At 35.9% G+C, this 22,142-nt stretch overlaps 2 protein-coding genes across 3 annotated transcripts in view; both read left to right on the forward strand.

The window, feature by feature from the left end:
* sptbn5 (spectrin, beta, non-erythrocytic 5) overlaps nt 1–5,679 on the forward strand; it is a 34,676-nt gene extending 28,997 nt beyond the window's left edge. For both annotated transcript variants that reach the window (XM_067367318.1, XM_067367320.1), the window contains 10 exons: nt 485–661; nt 804–911; nt 1,078–1,809; nt 1,883–1,948; nt 2,092–2,175; nt 2,451–2,542; nt 2,637–2,750; nt 3,793–3,896; nt 3,992–4,099; nt 4,323–5,679. In XM_067367318.1, the coding sequence (XP_067223419.1) occupies nt 485–661; nt 804–911; nt 1,078–1,809; nt 1,883–1,948; nt 2,092–2,175; nt 2,451–2,542; nt 2,637–2,750; nt 3,793–3,896; nt 3,992–4,099; nt 4,323–4,471 (1,734 nt within the window). In that variant the 3' untranslated portion in view covers nt 4,472–5,679. The remainder of the gene's footprint in view (nt 1–484; nt 662–803; nt 912–1,077; nt 1,810–1,882; nt 1,949–2,091; nt 2,176–2,450; nt 2,543–2,636; nt 2,751–3,792; nt 3,897–3,991; nt 4,100–4,322) is intronic.
* Nucleotides 5,680–9,308: 3,629 nt separating this feature from the next.
* foxg1a (forkhead box G1a) lies at nt 9,309–20,765 on the forward strand. Its single transcript, XM_067368319.1, has 2 exons — nt 9,309–10,581; nt 20,553–20,765. The coding sequence occupies exon 1, from the start codon at nt 9,309–9,311 to the stop codon at nt 10,557–10,559; it is 1,251 nt and encodes a 416-aa protein (XP_067224420.1). The 3' UTR covers nt 10,560–10,581; nt 20,553–20,765.
* The last annotated feature ends 1,377 nt before the right edge of the window (nt 20,766–22,142 follow it).

Raw genomic sequence — 22,142 nt, forward strand, 5'->3', positions numbered from 1 at the left:
AATACTCTACACAACTTTTGCCCTGATTTTTGCCCCAATTTGCAATCTGAAATAGTTGATGTTAGTAAAAATAAGAGCTAGTCTGCAAATATTGGGCAGTCGGAGTGGACAGATTTCATTTAAAATATTTCATAGTGTTCAGTGTTGTTATTGTTTTGTTTTTTTATGAATTGAAATAAAGTTGTAGTAATAATTGTTGTAATAAAGCTGTAAAAAATAATACTTAAGAAATGTTGCAATAGCATCTAAAAGTTTTTTAAGTTAGTTTTAATTTTAAGGTCTAAATTAAAATTCTGGGATGCTGTAAAAACTTAATTCAGGTAGATTTAGAAAAGTTTCAGTAACATTTATTTAACAACAAAACATGAGCAACATATACAGTGTTCCTTTTGAACCTTTTTATGAATGCACTTTATACGTCACAGCAGATGGAAATAAGTCTTTAAAAAATACTTGATGTCTTTCTATATCTTTGTCTTTGCAGCTGGAGGATCGTCTTGTGCAGCTGCAGGAGCTGGAGGTGCGGGTGCTGGAGGCCTGGGCTGAAAGGAGAGCTCAATATCAGGAAGACCTTGAATTGCAGCAGCTGCAGAGAGAGCTGGAGCAGGCTGAGCACTGGCTCAACACCTATGAAAGCACGCTCAGAGCAGAGGACTATGGGGTGAGGCAGTCTGCTGTTTATGGTTTACTGATTTAAGTATTCTTTTTTATGAATTTTGGGAATTGGGAAAATTATAAACATAATACTCCCGTTAACTTGCGAACAGTTTCATGAAATCTAATTGTATCGAATGTGTGGACAGGACTCGGTTTCAGATGTTTTGGAGTTAATGAAGAAGCAAGAGGATCTGGAAGCCATGATTCAAGCCCAGAGCGAGAGATTTAATGCCCTTCAATCCAGAAGAACACAGGTTACTGATACTATTATACTTTTTGTTTTTCTCAATATATTTCCATTTTCCGTAATTCAAATCAAATTCAAAAGCAGTTTCATGACTTTTAAAGGATGCAAACATCCACATTAATCAGTTTCAGTTCACCCTTTTTGATTTCTCTGCTCTTTCTTTGTTCTCCCAGAGAGAAAAGAAGATAAAAGAAATTCAAAGAGGTGACAATACAGACAGCAGCAGGGACAAGCCCGTTCATGTATCATCGCTAAAGCGATCTGAGCGTCCTGCTTTGCCCCCACGTCCCTCACTGACCAGTCCTGTCCTAAAGAACAGCGGTGATAAGAGTGATAATTCATTTACAGTCCCTACAGCCAGGTCTGCCATCCTGCGGAGAAACAGCAGAGATAAAACCGATTCCTCTGTGGTGTCACGAGTAGCATCAGGCCTCAGGAGCAACAGCAGCAGCGACAGAGATATCATAACGTCCCCCGACAAACCGTCCACCTCTGTTCTGGACAACCCCAAGTCCTCAGAAGCTTCTAGTGCTGATTACAAACCCCATTATTTACACAATGTCCAGAAGACTGACCACAGCACATCTGAAGATGAGATTGATACACCGAGACAGACCGAACCCTCCCTCATTGTCATTGCCAAACCAAGGATCACTCCTAGGTGTCTGAAACCATCAACCCCTGATGAAGAGATTTGGGGTCCACCTGAATCAAAACCCCCTGAGCCACCCTCCAAAGATGCAGAAATGGTCGACAACCAAAACTCAAAGGAGAGAAACCTTCCCCCTTCCACCCCACCAGAAAACCCTCAGTCATCTCCTCCATCTTCCCCTTCAGACCCAGAAGAAGTTCAAGCACCCTCTTCTACTAGCTCTCCAATAGCCCTCTCGGCTGTTGCCACCAAGGTAAATAAACACTCTTTTGTCCTTTTTGTTTTAGTTTCCACCTTTTTGGTCAGCAATTTGTGTCTCTTCATAGATCAGAGCAGAACGTGCCAAAATGGAGGGAACCTTGGAGATTAAACTGAAGCAAGGTGGAAATAAAGTAAGCTTTCCAACCAACACCAATGGTGATATTGATTAAAAAGCTCTCTCTGACATCCTTAGCTCCACTTCTTTGTTTATAGTGTGGTTTTGTTTCTGTAAGAGCACTTAATGGTGTAACATTGATCTGTTGGTTTGGATCAGGGCTTGGATCACTGGGAAACAGTCTATGCACTACTGGAAGAGGAGACACTCAATCTGTTTAAAGACCAAGATGCCGCCAGTGAGGTATGGCTCTACACACACACAACATGGTCACACACACACACACATATATTTGGCTAGACACGCTAGAGAAAAAAGGACTCTGTGAGTGCTGTTTAATATTAATTAACTATATATCCAGACAGACAGGGTAATTATTTCTGCAGACAACCCCACATCAGTGAGTTCACCACATGATGACAACAATTAAGAGCCATTGTATCAATAAAGGAGATGTTTCTGTGGTGGACTTTGTGGACTCTGATTATTTTTCCTCTTTAATCCATGTCATTTAATAGAATTGTACACGTTGGCCACCGATCATCTTGGCTGGAGCAGTTTGTAAAAACAATCCTTACTACAGAAGAAAGGAGCACACATTCAAACTCATGTGAGTTATGATTTATGCCTCCTGCTGTGAAAAAGGAACATCTGCTCACATTTCAGATTTAAAAAAAAAAAATCTGTTTCACTCTATGGTTTAGGTTGAGTGATGGCAGTCAGTATCTGTTTGCCGCCTCATCTCAAGACGAACAGCAAAAGTGGTTGAAGGAGCTTCAGAATTGCACAAATCCAACAATGTCTTCAAACAATCCTGGGTAACCATTTTCTAAACAAACACCTCTTCTTTTTAATTGAAATTCATTTTGATATTTTAATGAGACATAAAGATAAATATGTCAGGGTAATACAACAGTCCTGATATCATAATGAAGAAAAAGTTTCATTAAAAGAATGAACATCTTGGAAAAACAACAACAACAACAGAGATTTTATTATTTTATGTGATGTTAAAGCTGAATTTTGAGCATCATTACTCCAGTCTACAGTGTCACATGATCCTTCAGAAGTCATTATAATATGCTGATTTGGTACTCAAGAAACCTTTCTTATTAATATCAATGTTGTGCTGGTTAATATTTGTATGAAAACTTTGATATTTTTCAGGATTCTTTGATGAATAGAATGTTCAAAGGAAAAGAATTTGTGAAATGCAAAACTTTTGTAATATTATAAATATCTTTACTGTTACTTTTGATCCATTTAATGCATTCTTGCTGAACAGTAAGCATTCATCTTTATATATATATATATATACATATATATATATATATATATATATATCCTCCAAGTAAAACTCAATGTGATGTAACCATCTGAAAGTATTGCTGACAAAAATATATCCCTGGCAAGGTTACTTCAGGTTTTGCATGTCACGTGATTCCACATCCAACCTGAAAATGTATTATTTATTTTATAAATTCTTCATAGTGTACACTCACATATGTTCAAGGTGTAAAGAAAATATATCCATTTTTACTAGCTGGATATTTTACACTCTAAAAAATGGTTAAATATGGACAAACCCAGGGATTGGGTTGTTTTCACCCAGCCATTTTTTTCAACCAATTTTGGATTTATTTTTTTAGCCAGCAATATAGTAATATAGTAAAAGGCATGTTTTGCTCACCCCTAAATAGGGGCAAAATTGTGGGCATAATAGGTGCCCTTTAACCCAACCTGCTGGGTTTGTCCATATTTAACCCAACTTGGGTTGTTTTTAACCCAGCATTTTTTAGATTATCGGACAACAAGGTTTTCTCAAATGCTTAAATGATTGTCATGTTTGTCCCCACACAGAATTAACACTGAAGCAAGTAGAGAAAGCACAGAGCAGTGTGAGTCTGTGCCAGCCGACACATCTGACACACAAGTCTCCACCACAAAGTCGAAACAGGAAAAGGGTGAGAGAACAAACAGAGCCTGAGTACTTCTGTGCGTTTATGTGTGCCAATGTGTGTGCTTCTGCTTAACACTTACCATGGATTCGTATTAACAGAAGACTCCACGGAGAGCTGTGAGACAGAGAGAGAGCCACCACCAAAACCTCCCCACACTTATTACAACAAACACCGCTACCCTGATGGAGGAGAGAGCCAAGACTCAGGTGAGATCCCATAACTCCAGTGAGTCATGTGTCTGATCTGAAAGTGTTGCTGTAAAATCGAATTACTCTAGTATCGGAGCTTGGACCGTTTTTTAATCAAAAATGATGGTTTAATGTTTAAGTGCTGGATAAAGATTTATTTGTATGTATTAAAACATTTATTCATATTTTCTTGCTGTGGGTGTCACTTGTGTGTCTGAAACAGAATATTTTTTCTCTTCAGTGAGTATGACCCAAAATATAAGAAGTCTACAGAGGATCCAGCCTCCCCAGTTCGCCCCGCCTCCTCCACCACAAAACGAGGCAGAGAGCCAAGGAGCCAAGGACAGGTCCAAAAACAGGAGTGTCTTTATGAAATTTTTCAAGAAATGATTTTTACGTACAATAGCAGATTTCACCTTCTCCTCTAGCTTGATATGGCAGTAGTTGACAGTTTACTTCTTTTAAAGGCTATTTATATTTTAATCTAATATTATACATTGATGTTGATAATATACTCTCAAAGATTTAATTTTCTTTGAAAGCAATACTGCTGATCTAATGTCTTTTTTGTGATTACAGACATGGAATGATACCTCATAAATAATTGTTTAATATGTGAAAAGATATACAGTAAATGAGTGTTCACAAATAATGGTACAATGCAAATGTTAAAAACAAATCCATCAGATCAGTTTTTAGTATATGAATATATATATTATGGTGTATGAATAAAAATCATGTGCTCAGCTGTGATTGTATTATATTTAAGGATTCTATTGCTGATGAATATGCATGCTGTGGGGTGGCTTCAGTGGGACATCAGGTGAAATGGGACAGTTTTTATGGTTTATTGTCTTTTTAAACAGGAGAAAACAATTACGAAGGAACAATTAGGATGAACAAAACTGTCATCAATAATTGCTACAAGTGTCACTACAAGTGTTCGACAAGAACAAAAAAGCAGGGGAAAGCTGTGCTTAGTGTGTTCAAAGGTCTATAATTATTAAATGTAATTTTTATTAAATATTATTTCAATACACTTTAGCACATCTCAAAAAACTCAAAGGTTGATAGTATAAAACTTTTATCTGCTCCATTATGAATTTATCAAAAACTTTTGTTCACCCCTATACAATTAGATCATATAAATAATTAAGATTTACATTACAAGACATTTGGCAGTGTTTAAGACTTACCTTCATAATGACTAAATGAACCTAGTCACCCGCCACATGATGGCGCTACAGACTATGAAAAAAGCGATTGTTCGCACAGTCCTTGAGACAATTTACCCCATAAGCCATCGTGCTCGTGTTTATAAACATTTTATCTTTTTAGCGATAATTTACAAAAACATGATCCCTCATAATTTACATTTAGGCAAAGTAAAATACAAAAATATATATTTCCCGTGACTATTTGCTGATGTTACAATCTTAAACTATTTTTAACACAAAACTTTTGTTATTATTAGCCTATTAATTATGATGCCTATAGCCTATATTTTGTGCAACAATAATGCATAAATAAAATGATAGTGCACGGTTTTATTTTTTTGCCATTGAAAACTTTGTGAACTTAATTTTGTGGTGGTCGTCTTCGGTAGCTAACACAATAAACATTATGAATAAATACACCTCGGATTATTTTTATTTATATGTTGTTGTTGTTGCTGTTGTTGTTTTTCTCGCACATAACGGCAAAATCATATCTCCAAAAAGAAGCAATTTACTTTAGTTCTAGCCTAAGAACTTGTATAGGCCTATAGTAGGATATAGCCTGCATAAAAATGCATAAAATGCATTTACCAGTTTTGTTTTGACGCGTTGTCAAATTTTATTCGACTCAAGATTTAAGTTTGAGGTAGGCTATGGGGTGCAAATAATATGACTTAATTGTTTATGTCATTAAAGTTAGCTACTAATTCATCAGAAGCTTCTTAGTCTTTATACAATTTTTACTGCAAGTATAAAAAACGCAAAGGATAGGATTGAAGAAGGTATGAAAAGTAGACTATGCTTTAAATGTATCTCTTTTCTTATTTATTTGGCTTTACAAACTGAATTAATTAGGCTTAAATCGTCCTCTAGCTGTGTAACATTTTTGCATGGGTTTTGTCATTTCGACCCTGTGAAGTAGCTAGTTTAATTATTTAGAAGCCTACTGGAAAACAAAATGCTAAAAAAAAAAAAAAAAAAAAAATCTGTATATTTTGTTATAAAGAAAAGAAATGAGTTTCCCCAAGATCTCTGTTGATTGAAATCCAAGCGCAAAAGAGAAGATTTGCTGAATTTTTCCACGCCGCTAGAGGGCATCCTAATAAAGACACAACCTGCAGGTTTAACAGACAGGTCTGATTTTGGCCAGGATTACCTCCCTGTTTATCAGTTCTTATTTCAACACAGGCGTTATGTTTGTTGAGGTAAGTGACAACTGTGTTTATTTAAGCGACGTGTTCATGAACATTTCAGTCATTTTAGGAAGAGCCCACATCACTGCGCAAAAATAACTTTATCAGCCTGCTGTCATTAACACAAACGTAGCCTACGCTGCTGGTAAAAGATGGAGGTGATGTTATTGCCCAAATAAATATGTTAGCGAAAATTATTTGGTGGTGATAATTTTATTAAGCATTAAGCAAAATATCTAACACTGTCTTCATATATGTATACAACCTTTACGTTACATAGCTGCATGCATGCACATCAATGCATTCAAGTTGGCGTAATGCAGATAGCCTAAAAAAAAAATACTAAAATAAAAAAAGTAAATAATAAATGATAAAAAAATAAATAACCCCCCCCCCCCTTCCGTTTAGTTTATAAATTGTTAGAACATAGTTTTGATATCTTACGATCCAGTGTTAATAGAATACAATAGCCTAAAATGACCGATTTATATTTCTTATGACAATTTATCAAAGTAAATCAAATACAGTAATGTCCTATGTAATTAATTTGATAATATTAGACACAGGCATATACCTGTTAGTAATGGCCCATCGCAAACCAAACAACTTCGCAGTGAAAGCGAAAAGGCTTATGTTTGATATGGGCTAGAAAATAATATATCATAACAATGTGCACTTATTTAAAGGAAAATGTCTTAATTGTAATCAAATGAGAAGTTTGAAAACGTATGCATTATCCGCCTACCTACTTGTAATCTTTGATCTTGCAGGTTTTATTTTCTTTCTTTCTTATTTTCTTTGGCGAACAGATATTTTTGCACCTCTGGTCCAATTTGGTCTCAGTCAGACAATGACGAAGAGAGATTAACAAGTGCCAGATTGTGCAATGCAACAAATATAAGCAACAAACACGTTAGGTCGCCCAATAATTCTCAATGTTCTCCATATACAATGTCTCATTCAACTTTCCATTTTGAAATGAAATTATATCGCATAATAGTGTGGGTTAATGCATTTGGTCTATTTAGAAAAAAAAGGGTTATTTAATAATGTAGCACAAACACATCATTAACAATATTAAAAAATTGAAAAATATATATTATTTTTGTTATTATTACTGCTTATGTTATATGCTGAATTTGTAAACACAGTTTTATTTTATTTAAATGTTTATATAAAACTATATATGTTTGCAGGCCTGACTCTGAGTTTATTATCAAAATTCCACCTTGTAGGAATCCAGTACGTTTGTTTGTTTGTTTGTTTGCGTGTGTCTCTGTGTACGATTTGTTTGCACATGTGAATGCGTGTGTGCCGTGCGTGTGTCTGTTGTTCAGTCAACCCCCCTGCAACGTCCCCAGCACAAATACACACATATCAGCCCTTCCATTAGAGAAACTTCAACCGTAAATATAAAGCAACTAATTGATGTCGGCATCCGTGAGGTTATTCTTGCGTCCTTAATGAGATATATTTTATTTATTTATTATTGACATTATTGTTATTGTTATTAGCCTATATTAGGCCTATTATTATTGTTATTTTAAAACAATGATGAATTGTAGGTCTTTTCTGAATTTTTAAAAAATATTCTAGGGCCCTTGTTCTTATTTTATGTGTTGGGAGTGTCTCAATCCTTATAGAAAATACTCTATCCTCTGCAAATATAGATATTTCTTTCACTTATGCGAGAAGATTATATGTGGAGATCTACATTTACTGTTATATTGGCTGTTTCTGTACGCCTGTGAATACAGCAATCTGTATGCATCTGGTTTATCACGTTAAATTAATAACCTATAAACACACCCAGAAATAAATGATCATCTATCTTTGTTGCTAGCATTAATAGCTAATATTATTATTACTATTCAGAGTTAAAACAGTATTATGCTTGATCTTGTTATTTTCATCTGCCTCAGATGTTGCTGCGAATGATGTTGTAGTTAGTAGCATGATTATTAACATACACTCAGGAATAAAGATGCTTATAGCGTCTACGAATGAACGTCATAATATCGTTTTTGTTTCAAAATCGTTCACATAAACGTGCGACTAAATAGGCTATACGTGTTCGAACCTGACGCTTTAAGAAAAATATTTATAATGTGATAGGCTACACGAGAACAGCCTAAGTATATAGGCTACATATAGCGTATCGTTGTCAGAAAGGATATATAGCTACACTGAATGCAAATGCTGCAAATATAGCCTACTGTCGCTCTTCAGCGAGTATTATCATCAAATGTTATTTGTGCAGTAGCTCCATGTATATTAAAAGACATAAATTTCCGATACAGGAAGTAGTACCTGTTTTCTGTGGCTACCTTTGAGTCCCTTTTGTTTTTCCCCCTGCGGTATGAAAACAAATTGAGGACGCATGGATATGTTGAAACAGCACTCTACAATTATCAACAAAAAAAATTGATTGAGGTTATGTGGTCTGTTTTCTTGGTAGGAGTTTGCTTGGGGAAATGAAAGCCATTGTTGACTAGGCATGAGCATTGGTGGATCTTGTGTATCCTTACGCACTGGAACAGGCGCTAAGAACTGCTCAATGATTGGCTGCACGGTTAATACTTATGCTGCTGTGGTTGGCTGCAGTCTCTAAAAAGGTTCAAGCAATTTTTTTACAGCTTAGTGTCTGTGGCTCCGTAATTAATTGTAGCTAGCTGTCTCATATCGACGTGTTTTTAAGGAACATGAAATAGTTCTTGTGTTTTTTAATTAGAGGAGTTGCCAGAGCAAGAGATTTGAAGTCCAACTGCTGCTGCTGCTGCTGCTGCTGCTGGTTGTTGCTACTCTATCTTACTTGTGATGTTGGATATGGGAGAAAGGAAAGAAGTCAAAATGATTCCTAAATCATCGTTCAGTATAAACAGTCTGGTTCCCGAAGCCGTCCAAAGCGACAACCAGCACCATCACCACCACCAACACCACAGAACGGTTCATGAGGAAGAAGAGAAAACTCCGTTACCTGCCCAAGTACAGGAGCAAAAGTCGGAGAACACTTGCGCTAAAAGTGACAATTCATCCCACGACTCCTCGTGCACGGACGAGAAGGAGAAGCAGGAAGAAAAAAGGGACTCGAAAGACGGCGAAGGAGTCAAAGAAGGCGACAAGAAAAACGGCAAGTACGAGAAACCACCTTTTAGCTACAACGCTTTGATTATGATGGCCATTCGGCAGAGTCCGGAGAAGCGATTAACCCTTAACGGCATTTACGAGTTCATTATGAAAAATTTCCCGTATTACCGGGAGAACAAGCAGGGATGGCAGAATTCCATCAGACACAACTTGAGTTTGAACAAATGTTTTGTCAAAGTGCCCCGGCATTACGATGACCCTGGGAAGGGGAACTACTGGATGCTTGACCCCTCCAGTGACGACGTGTTCATTGGCGGCACGACGGGCAAACTTCGGCGGAGATCGACCACTTCTCGGGCAAAGCTGGCGTTTAAAAGGGGCGCGAGGCTTACTTCCACCGGACTGACATTTATGGATAGAGCTGGCTCTTTATATTGGCCCATGTCGCCGTTCCTCTCACTCCACCATCCGAGGGCGAGCAGCGCGTTGAGTTACAACGGTACGTCGTCGGCTTACCCTAGTCACCCAATGTCCTATAGCACAATGTTGACTCAAAACAGTTTGGGGAACAATCACTCTTTCCCGGCCTCCAATGGCTTGAGTGTTGACAGACTCGTGAATGGAGAGATTCCGTACGCCACACACCACCTCACAGCGGCCGCTTTGGCCGCCTCAGTGCCATGTGGGCTCTCCGTACCCTGCTCCGGGACGTACTCTTTGAATCCGTGTTCAGTCAACCTGCTCGCGGGCCAAACCAGTTATTTCTTCCCCCACGTCCCTCACCCATCCATGACCTCCCAGAGCAGCACGGCCATGAGCTCCCGAGCCACCTCTTCCTCCTCCCCGCAAACGGCCTCCTCTCTCCCGTGTGACTCCTTGAGGCCTTCCCTACCCAGTTTTTCCTCCGGACTTTCCAGTGGACTTTCTGACTACTTCACACATCAGAATCAAGGGTCAACATCAAATCCACTTATACACTAACTAGCATCCACAGGATCAGACTGTAAGTGAACATTTTACACCAATTTACACTGTAATATATATAAATGAAAAAAATTAAGGAGAATGAACGGACAATACAAGCCGAATTCCAGGTATTTTGTATTATTATTATCATTATTATTATTATTCATTTATTTCTGACTGTATACAAACGTCAAGTGTCGCGGAACTGTTTATTATTCCACTGTCAACAACGTGCAATGTGACCAGAGTTAAAAAAAAAAAAAGGATAAAGAGTAGGGTTTTCTTTTTTTTCTTTTTCTTTTTTTTCTGGAAAGGCATAATGATTACTTTAGAATGTTTATTTAAATAGTGGTTGCAGTTTTGTCTAATTTTAAATGTTAAAATATCTAATACATTACAGAACAACCTCCAGTCATCATGTTTGCAGTATTATCACGTATCATGAGCGCACTGGTGGGGTGAAATTTTTCAAAAATTAACACAAAGTTTTATTTTCATTTTTAAATAAATATGTTCTATAAGTGCACAATGCCCGTTGAAATCCGTGGCTCCTTGTTGTTTTGTTCTTTTAATAATACAAACTGAATAATAATCTATAGTGCATTTTATACATATATTAACAAGACAGTTTCTTTGTAGACCAAAGAATGGTTATCAAACAACAACATAGTTTTTTCAGTATTCATAACTTTACAGACAGTTCTGAAGGGGACAGACGTAATGAATGCTTTTAGCTTGTGTTTGCATATTTACTGTATGTGGTCACCACCATGCAGGTCACATTCTTTTTGTAATTAGTGAAATGTCAATACCTGTTGTAATTATAGGTTATAACTTTGCGAACGTGTAACCCGTGTTGAGTAAATGCCTCATAAAATATTGAGTGATTGTTTATGTCGTCTTTAAATTCCATGGTTGTGATTTTGTGGTCTTATGCCCGTGTTTGTCGCTTAAACTGTTAACACAACAAAATAAAAAAAGTAGGTTTAAGTACATTTATTACGAACATTTTGTCTTTTTTGAAGAACTAGCATTTTTAGTAGCCTAGCTGTCTGACTAAACAGTGTGTTTAATAAAACATTTAAGCGACAGTTTGCGGGTATATCTGAAGGCCTAGGCCTGCAATGTGTTACAAACAAACATGTATTTTTTTTAGGAAAGGGGGACAGACAAAAAAAAAAGACAAAAAATATTTGGGCTCCTTACTGCTTTAGCGATAAGCTACATAAAAAAAAATAAATAAAAAAAACAGCAAACAATGGCAGTCGATACTATTATTATTACTTCAATCGCAGGCCTAATAACCCGACCTTAACTGTATAAAATTCTTCCATTTCCTTTTTTGTTATTTTATGCTATTTTATTCTGAAATATTTTGCTGTAGCTTATTACACGTTTATTACAAGCGTCTCCTGGTTGTAGAGGCCATATGACCAGTGCATAACGCCTGATAACCACTATCAGCTCTTGTTTTCCGCCAACAATAGAGTCATTAGTTGCAATAGTACAGAGACACAACTTAGCTTTCAACACATAAAGTCCAGTGATTTGTTCATGTTTTTAAAAGAGACATTGTGCTAAATGTGCACAACCGTAATGCAATAACCTTTCTGCTATACAATAGACCAGTGGAACTCAATATCTCCTCGCAAGATGTTATCGCTCAAATGTTAAACGGGGTGACCACTCAAAAACAAAAGCAAAAAAAAAAAAAAAAAAAAACAGAGGTCAAATTTAAAAGCAACATTTTTTTTACTTGAAATGCAAAATTATAAGCCTACATTTCATACCTTACTTTGGTGTGTTGAGATGCAAAATTATTTTATTTTTTTCTTCCGCTCTTTCTCTCTCTTATTTAGCCTATACTAGCATATAGATGCATATACATTTATATACGCTAGATGCTAAATAATTATGAGGATTTAATTTCAATACTTATAATAAATTCTTCATTTGAATTTCAATTGTAATTGATTAATTTTTGTGCTTTATTTTATGTTCTCTACATATAAGCGATCAAAAGGAGAGCTTGCATGTGGTGGATGTAGTAACATCATGAACAAAATTATGATCTTTGGGTAGGCTAATGATTGTTCTGAGCTTGTTTAGTCTGCTTCCGGCCAACAGCTTGAGTTTTCAATCAACAAAAATTTGCGATCAATCTATCTGAAGCAGAAACGAGGCCTAAAACCGCACCAATAATTGGAATCTGCAAGGGAATTATTTTCGTTTCGGCGCTGTGTGGACCCATATTTAAGACGAATCGCTTGTATTGAACTTGTATTGACATTTATGCAGATTTAACGAAGCCGTGCACTTGAAATAATAGTTTTTTTTTCCTTTGTGTCTTTTGACAAGATATTGTAAGCAGGGTTTAGTCACAGGCTACACAAAAGGCGTGGTTTCTGCCTATTACCCCGAGGCACAGGGAGACTGAGGGGGGAACTGGGGACAGCACGCAAGCACATCATCATCGTAATATCGCAGTATCCTGCAAGAATTAATGCATGAGACAAAATCGGAAATACAATAGAACACCTACAAAAGGAATACTGCAAAACATTTTTCCCAATAAATGTGGTTTCGCTTAGCCTACGTACATTATAAAATGAAATACTAACGACACTGATTGAATATAAAGTATTTTGCCATGTTCATGAAATTACACTGAAATAATTATGTGAGCTCTGTAACCAAAAGCTAATTGAAAAAGTGCTAGTACCTGAATCCGATCATCTATTCCAACAAACTGTCAAATATGTCATCAGTATCTTACGTGCGACAGCTTGTGCTTAAATAGGCTATTCCATTCTGCTATTTGCACATTAAATGTAGGCCTATGTATAAAAAAAGTCCTTCCTTGGCTTCTTAGATAGTCTAATTGTGCTGCTTGGTATTAGTTGTCTTATAAAATATGTCACTACAGCCCTATGAAAAGGCCAAGATAGAATATGTGATAAAAATCGGTGTTATAATGGTAATTCCCCCTGGCCAATCGACGGATAATGGTGTGGTAAAACGAAGCTGATACAACTCTGAACCATTAAAATACTTGTAAAATGCAAAGGACGCTTCCTCTCTTCAAGTAATACGAGCCAGACAGAGTGAGGGCGCTAGAATGACGCAGAACTGTAGTGACATTAACTTCATATCTCTGCAAAATACATGGCCTCTTGTACAGTTAGTTTTGCCTGTGGCAAGACGAACTGTAATATCATTTACAAGCTGTGAAAAAAAACCCCACAAGCGATATGCAGAAATTCGCTCCAACTAAACCACTTTTAATATTTTAACAATTTAATGCACAAAGCACAAAGAATATGTGGAATGTTTAATTAGGCCTATTATTATTATTATTATTATTATTGGAAATTCATAAAAAGTAACAAAAACCAATCACTTACGCTGTTATAGCCTACGTTTAACATAATATTAATAAATGATAAAAAAAAAAAAAAATCGCACTAATGTCAGAACAGTGAGTACAAATGTAGGCTATCATGTCAGCTCTATGATTTTTTTTTTTTTACACACACACACACACACACACACACACACACACACACACACACACACACACACACACACACACACACACACACACACACACACACACACATACAAAAGACTTCCTTAAGCAATATGAAACAAGGTTTACTTGCTATTACACCAAGTAAGCTAATCTTCTTTGTCTTTGGGTCAAGTTTTGGAAGAGGGTTTGTGGTATTCCCCGGTCTATTGTAGTAAAATATTTGCTATAGTGAAAGAAAACATTCGACAGATCGTGAATAATCGTTTTAATGAGTGTGTGTAAAGCTCCCGACTTAGTGAAGGGAGCTGTCGGGTTAAACAAACAACTTGTATCGTGATTAAATTGGATTGCTTAAAAGCAAAATGTAATTCTTCCAATTCATGATCTTTCCGGAAATGTGCATTTTATATAGAAAATTCTAGTTATTCCAGATACTTTTAATGATTATTTTATGACAAGCATCATAAAGCAGCATATTATAACAAACAGAAAGACACGTAGACAATAGCACAAATAAAATATATATTTATTCTTCTTTTGACTAAATTCTCTATCGAATTATTGCTGATTAAAACACTTTTAAGTTAATTGTCCACCCTTTACATTATAAATTAAAAAATTATCAGATAGGTGATTTTCGTGTTTCTTTGGTGAAGAATATCCTACAGTCCTGTATGTACACTAGTAAGGTAGCATGAGAAGGATTACAATCAGAAGAGCAAAATCACTCTTATTTAAATCCTTGAATGAACTTTGATCTAAATGTGGTCTTGTTTTGCTATGGTTTTGCTAAAAGTGTCCACTGAGAGACCTTTTGTGTTCCGGGTCCGTTAACCCCAGTGGAATAAGCAACCAAAAATAAGTGTAAGATGCGTCATATTTTATTATTTTATAAATATGTATAAATATTATTTTATTTTATTTTACTGATTTATATATATTTTTTTAAAGTTTTATTTCTGAAGATCTTGCGCTCTTATGTGTCCTTTGGCCTGTGCGTTCACCCCAGTTCTCCGTTATTTCCTCTGTCTCTCTCTATCTGTCTATCTCTTCTCTTAAATTTTGCGTGCTAGTGTCCATGAATACATTTCTCAATTCAAGATTTTAAATTAATAACGTTGCCAATATTCTCTCGAGGAATAGTTGATTACTATCCCAGATTATCCGAAATAATGAGAATTTACATGGCAAAATAATACTGTTAAACGGGAAAAAATAAAGCTGAAGTACGCGTGGCAATTTCACAACATATTCTGTAGGCTAGAGAGCGATGTAGACAGCATTTGATGACTAATAAGTTTGTGTCTGTTAAGACACATTTATTTATTTATTTATTTATTTATTTATTTATTTATTTATTTATTTATTTATCTGTCCATTTATTTACTTATTTTCTCACATATTTTGCTGATAGCTTACTACTGCTTAAAAAGCGCAAGGGGATAGCCTATAGCTACTGCAGAATGTTTCGTATATCACATGCACTTTTATAAGTATCTTCTTAACTAATATCTTACTGAATATCTTTATGAAATTGACTGCAATTTGGATCTACATTTTCAATTGAATTCTAAATTATTTTTTACAATAAATTGTGATAGTTTGAGCATTAATATCGTTTGTTCGGTCTCATAACAGACCCCAAAGCCATTTTTGGAGAGTTGTGTGACACATAAAAGACATGCGCTAAACCAATATGTTTAGTCTGGTTTATTTAGTCACAAGAAGGAAACACCACCTGGGATGCATGATGTAATAACATTCATTCAGGCTAATGAAAAACATATTATATATAGTTGTTTTAAATAAATTATTATTAATACAATTATTATTACTGTAAATAGCTAATAGGTCAATGTTCTTTTGCCACTGTGCTTCAGTCGCTTTTATTATTTAAGTAAACAGCTGTTTTATTTAGTCTTAAACGTTACTAACAGGTGCCAAAATTCTTATTGTTACCTGACATCACTCCTTCACTCGTAAAGCACTATCTATCAAAAGCAGCCTCGAGACAATGAGTGGAATCACTGCCTTCGTGCTATCAAATTGCAAACTCCCAGTGCGGGTTGGGTGTCCGAAACGGAACCAACAGGCTTACAAAAAAGGACTGCTGATTGTAATGAATTCTTGCTCGCACCTCTGAAACGAGTGATAGATTAATGCAACAAGCTCTTATTTGTGATGTCACACCAGTGTGAGTTTCTTAGTTAAACTAGTCATTATTCTCAAGGTCTGAGCTGTCTTTTTTCTGTGGACATGCTATATGTGTAACACAGCATTAATATAAATATTGTAAATGCAAATGCCACAACGCTAACCTTCATGTCTACTATCTAGCTACTTTCTCTTCGCTTACATACAAACATAGTCCATAGAAAGACGTTTTATTTGATCTGATTATAATGAATAGATTTCACAAGCAATTCGGATTGTCAGTATAAACACATAGACCCATGGGGTTTTTATGAACCCAGTGTAGCACACTTGTCTACTGAATGAATCATAGTACCAATTTCTTATTCTTTTTTTTTTAAGGCCTAATTCTAAAACCTAATGGACTTGTGGAGAAACATACAGTAATAACAGCGTATATAATATAGTCAAAATTAAAAAATAATGTCAATAAATTGTTAGAGAATGATAAGACAAACAAAACAATAATAATAGGCTAGTAGTAATAATGTTACACTGGCATATCAAGCACCATGAGGAGGTTCCATCTTCAAAATAAACCAAATTTGAAGAAAAAAAAAGAAAAAAGAAAGAAAGACATTCGCTGTCATTTGGCCAATCGAGCACAGATGCATCTTTCGTTTCTTTCGACTTCCGCCCGGCCTGATGGACAGCACGCTATGGTGTCTTGAAAGACCAAATGTGAAAGCAAAATGTATATCAATACGTATTACAAAAATGTTTATTATTATTTGAAAACAACATGTTTTAGACAAACAAACACTGAAGATGTTATGTAGGTTATTCAGTGCAGGCGGAGGAGGCCTAGAGAAGGATGGGCCTAGCCTTTAAACGGTCGCATCATAAACACGCGTAGCCTATACTTTGAAAAGCCACAAAGTCATGTTTTGCCTCACTGTTTACAGATAAGGTTCATTATTTCACCCAATCTATTCCTATACATTTTTTTTATTATTATTTTGACGGACTAATTCGACCGGTTCTTTCAGAAGAGAATGAAGATATTTTCCCTATTCCGTCTTTTGGGGTGAGGCAGGTTGTCTGTCAGTGAGGTATAGGCGACAGTCTGTCTACAAGCCGTAAGCTGATCTGCAGAGTGCTAGAGGAAAACGGGCAAGATTCCTGGCCTGCAAGCCGAGATATTGATCTACCTCAGCCACCTAAACAAAGCCTCACCTGTTTCCCTTGTCCATACTTTATTTTATGCAGTCTAATGCTTGTTTTGTTTGACATTTCTTTTATTTCCATGGATCCGAACTTTGATACACTTTTGGGAGTACTACATAAACACTGTGTTGTACCTGAACATCCAGATCTCACCAGCAGCATTAGAGACCACCCTTCTCTCCCGGTGCAGAAAATTACTCCCCGTTGTCTTTACAGTTAGGCCAGAAAAGAAAAGTTTTCATTCAGCACAGGCGCAGTGTCCAATAACATCAACGTGAGATAAAACTAATTACTCCATTATGCCCCTAGAGTTAATGTTTCATAAATTGGATCCACTAAAAGCTCCTTTATTATTTATCAGGCTTCGCTTTGGGCTGCTTGTTAAACATATCAAGATTACTTTCTGATCTTGTACAACTATTCGTCTGCAATGGTGTCGCACAGATTCATTCATACAGCCTTGCGCCCACCTCTTTTATCAGTATGCCTCGAACACGGTGCTGCTGCTGCTGACAGACAGCCAACTTAACCAGAGAGGAAAACGTTGCCTCGGCTTATTTCACTCCTTTGTTAATTTCGGATGCAAATGCATGCGGATTTGTTAGAGCCATAATATTTTACTTTTTTTTTTTTTTTTTTTTTGAACATATGCAAGACATAAAAGTCGGATCAAACAAATGTTAAAACCCCGTGGCATGCGGCGCATCCTTTGTCATCTTACGTGATGGTGAATAAATATGAATATAAAAGTCACACGAATTACAGAGTCAGAGTGTGATATTTTGTCTTACCTGCTTGTGTATCAGTTTAAAATCAAAATTTAAAGAGTTTACGTCCGATTCGTGGAATTCGATCAAACAGCGCACGTGGTCACCATATAAAATGAATGCTCTTTAAATTCTTATTCATTTGATGCTAAAACATTACATTTCCCAAACGAACAAACATGTAAGCAGCAAACTTGTGTACTTTGCACTTGCTGTCGTTTATCTTCAGTAAACAGTGCTGTCTGAGACCATGATTGAATGCAAAATGTGGTGGCTGTAACACTGCTCTTGATGATCATCCTTACACCTGTGAAATATATGAATGGACAATACTCTAAATGGTGGCTGTGGCATCATTCCAAAGATAGCAGATATGTGGGTCATCCGTGCCCATGGAGTATCTTATCAGTGCATCGACTCTTTTTATACTGATAAAAATGGTGCCTTACAGCCAGACTTTGGCTGCTCAACAAACAAGGCAAACTTCTCGCTTGCCAGCCTGCTGGAGATTGTATACAGGAAGATGTGTTAAGATGTCTGATTGTTTGAGAATGTTACAGAGACAGGCCCAAAGGATTTGGGCACAAGGACTTGAGATGAGGTTGCAAATCAATGGTGCTCTAATTTGTGAGGCATTGTTGACTAAGATCAAGGGGGTATTCCAAAAGACGGACTGGGAGGAAAGATGCCGAGATCTGAGGGAGCATGCGTGTCTATAGGGTAGCTAGCTGAGCACACAGTGCTATCAACTACAAACTGGGGGTCTGTGGGTTCGATTCCCAAGTGGGGCACCAAAGAGAATGAATGGGTAACAGAAGGGTCCTAGTGTATAGTACTGCCGTTGTGCACCTGAGCAAAGCACTTAACCCCAAGTTGAGTTCTGCATCATGTTACTCTGGTCCCCTTAACCCCTCCTCCATCCAGGGCACCGCCGCAAAAGAGAAACTGTTCTCTAAGAGTTTTCCCAGGTTAAATAAAGGTATAAGGGGGAAATGGGAGTATTGATATTGTGAGAAAATCTGGCTGTTTGCTTTGAGGTGCAAGAGATATTCTTTGGAAGAAACAATAAAGCCAGTATTGAGTGCTGTGAGGTTCTTAAACATTGAGTAAATAAGGAGTTTGTGTTTATTTTTACAAAGTTGCAAAAAAAAAGAAAAAAAAAAGTACTTTATTTTAAGTTATAAAAGTGTGTACAAGTAAGCGGCATTGTGATATATGAAGTTTGAAGATTTATATAAATCATTTTGTCCAAATAAAAGTATTTGAGAGTCTGGGAGGAAATAAGGGTGTTTAAGGTGCCTCCTATTGACCTCAACTCTGTCCCTCTGATGCTTTGTGCACAAGCCCGTGACACGTTGAATAGTTTTCACTATTCATCCTCGTCAGAGTGACCGCACTTCAAGGAGGACCAGAGAAAGGGAGGGAGACAGAGGAAAAAGAATGAAGAGAGATTAAGTCACATATTATTTGGACATGACTATTATGAGGATGTTGAGGGTGGCATATGGTCATCTACACAGAACACAAATGTGGAATTTAGTATTAGCAAGTAAATGATAGTACTTAATTAGAGCAAAATTTCAGTATAACCGGACATTAACTCATAAGTCAAAATAACAATGCTTTATTTGGCAATAAAACTAAGAGTCAGTATTACTAGCTTAATGTCCACTGAGAATTTACAATGTTATTTTATAATACAAGGCAGACTTGCATTTTGAAAACAATTAGTATCTTTAAAGGTGGTGAGATGTCAATCACATGTTATTTGTTGGGACAGAATAATGTCTAAAATGAACTAATGTTCAGTTCTTCTTCTTTTGCCGTTATAACAAAACATTTTTTTTTATAATAAAAATGAGTCAATAATCATACAGCGTATGACTCTGAATGTATTTTATTTTGCTCTTTATACATCAACAAAAAAACATGTTGCATTAATAAAATATGAATTATGTGTCCTATAAAATTTCTGATTCAAAATATATTGTGTATTTTAATAAATTCCTAATGTAATTTAACTTGTCCTTACATTATGATCTTCATTTCAATTGTACAGGTGTTAAAGATGTTTTGCTGTGCTCACCCTGTTTCTATATTTGCTGTTTTCAGTATGCTCCCAGTATCATTTTACCAGCATATGTTTTTCTTTTCTTTTTTTCTAAATATAAGGTAAATTTAGCTATATTACTGTTATCTTGCCTTATGATGAATGATCTGGCATCTGTTAGTGTTACTGTGTCACCATTTCTCTTAGTGCCAAAGAGGCGGGGGGAGGGGGGATAGAGGGATGTGCATAAATTGAAAAGAGAAATAACAGTCTTAAATTTGTCATTGTCTTCCTCCTAGATGTCTGGCAGTGTGTGCTGCAGTAGCCTGAATCCACCCTGTGATGCGTTACTCACCCATGCTGAGAATGTTTACAGTTGTAATCAAGGTCCATGTAACTTGTTTGTGAAATGTTTTGCCTTTATGTTTTAGAGGTGCTATACAATTTGCAAATAGTAGGGCATGAAGTCACAGTTTGATTAAATTGCTGTCAGTACAAAAAGGAAAGAAAAAGAAAACAGAAGCATTGTACAAAACCAAGACTATTATTTTGCATCCCCTTTCTAGAAGGAGTTAAATTTTTCTCTCTTTAGACAATCTTTATTAATTTAAATTAAATAGAAAAGAAAACCTTGGCATTGTGCAACAATTTGCTTTACATATGAAGATCTGTATATTTTCTATATTTTACAAGCAATGTTTTGTGACATTTTGTTTGTTGTCAAGACAGTATTCCCCTGTTGCTAATGTTTTTGCTGTAAAGAAGGAAACATGCTGATCTACTGTGACCCAGTAAATTGTTACTTTGGGAGATAAAAACATATCTGTTGTCGTTAATTCCTTTGGGGAGAGAAGCCTTTGCATGACCGCTGAAGCTTCTACATTTCTGTATTACCTGAAATGTTTCCCAACATTTGGCCAGTTTGCTGACAGAAATTAGTCTGATGCATAAATGATATCATATTTGTGTGCAACAGTTTGTAAACTTAAGGAAACCTTGAACAAAGGTCTCCTTAGACACACACATGCACATAAGGGTGGATGCAATGGACAAGTGTCACGGCAGCTATTTTAATGAGAGCTCTCATGCATTTATTCAAAAAATAAACATGTATCAGGCCATGGCACATTTCCCTCATGTGATGTGAGAGGTTTAAGCTTGCACACTTTCAACACCCAAAGGCTTCACTCACTGTAGACATTACAGGTCTCCAGAGATATCATCTTGAGGGTGTCTTTTATTGTCTACAGTTCTGAAAGTAAACAACACATGTCTCATTCAAAGAGAACTAATACATCATGGAGGAGATAATGAGGGCTTTGCGTTGCTTTCTTAGGTGAGAAAACATCATAATGGAAAAGTGTGAAAAAACATGCATATTATATATATATATATATATATATATATATATATATATATATATATATATATATATATATATATATATATATATATATTCCAAATTTATATTAGGTGTCTTTCACTATATGGACCACTAATTATGTCAAAAAATTAATAGGTACAATGTATTTGTTGTGTGTATTTGCTGCTACTGAGGTGGGATATGGGTAGGGATAGGTTTAAGGCGGATAGGTTTTCATTATTACTGAAATGAATTACATATGTAATAACGTTCAGTTAATTTTTTTTTTTAAATATAATTGAAAAACATGTACGTACATTGTAGCTATACAATGATTAAATGTTTTTATTTTTTAAATAAAATGTTGTATTATATGTTGTATATGGTGTATATAACTTTTTATTATATTATATATATATATATATATATATATATATATATATATATATATATATATATATATATATATATATATATATATATATAAACTCATTTATAATTCATTCAATGCCCTTATTATCGATGC

This window comes from Chanodichthys erythropterus, chromosome 18, assembly GCF_024489055.1.
Source record: "Chanodichthys erythropterus isolate Z2021 chromosome 18, ASM2448905v1, whole genome shotgun sequence".
Taxonomy (NCBI): Eukaryota; Metazoa; Chordata; class Actinopteri; order Cypriniformes; family Xenocyprididae; genus Chanodichthys; species Chanodichthys erythropterus.

What these genes read in the sequence shown, in the direction of transcription:
- foxg1a (XM_067368319.1), top strand. Translation starts at nt 9,309, where the DNA reads ATGTTGGATATGGGAGAAAGGAAAGAAGTCAAAATGATTCCTAAATCA.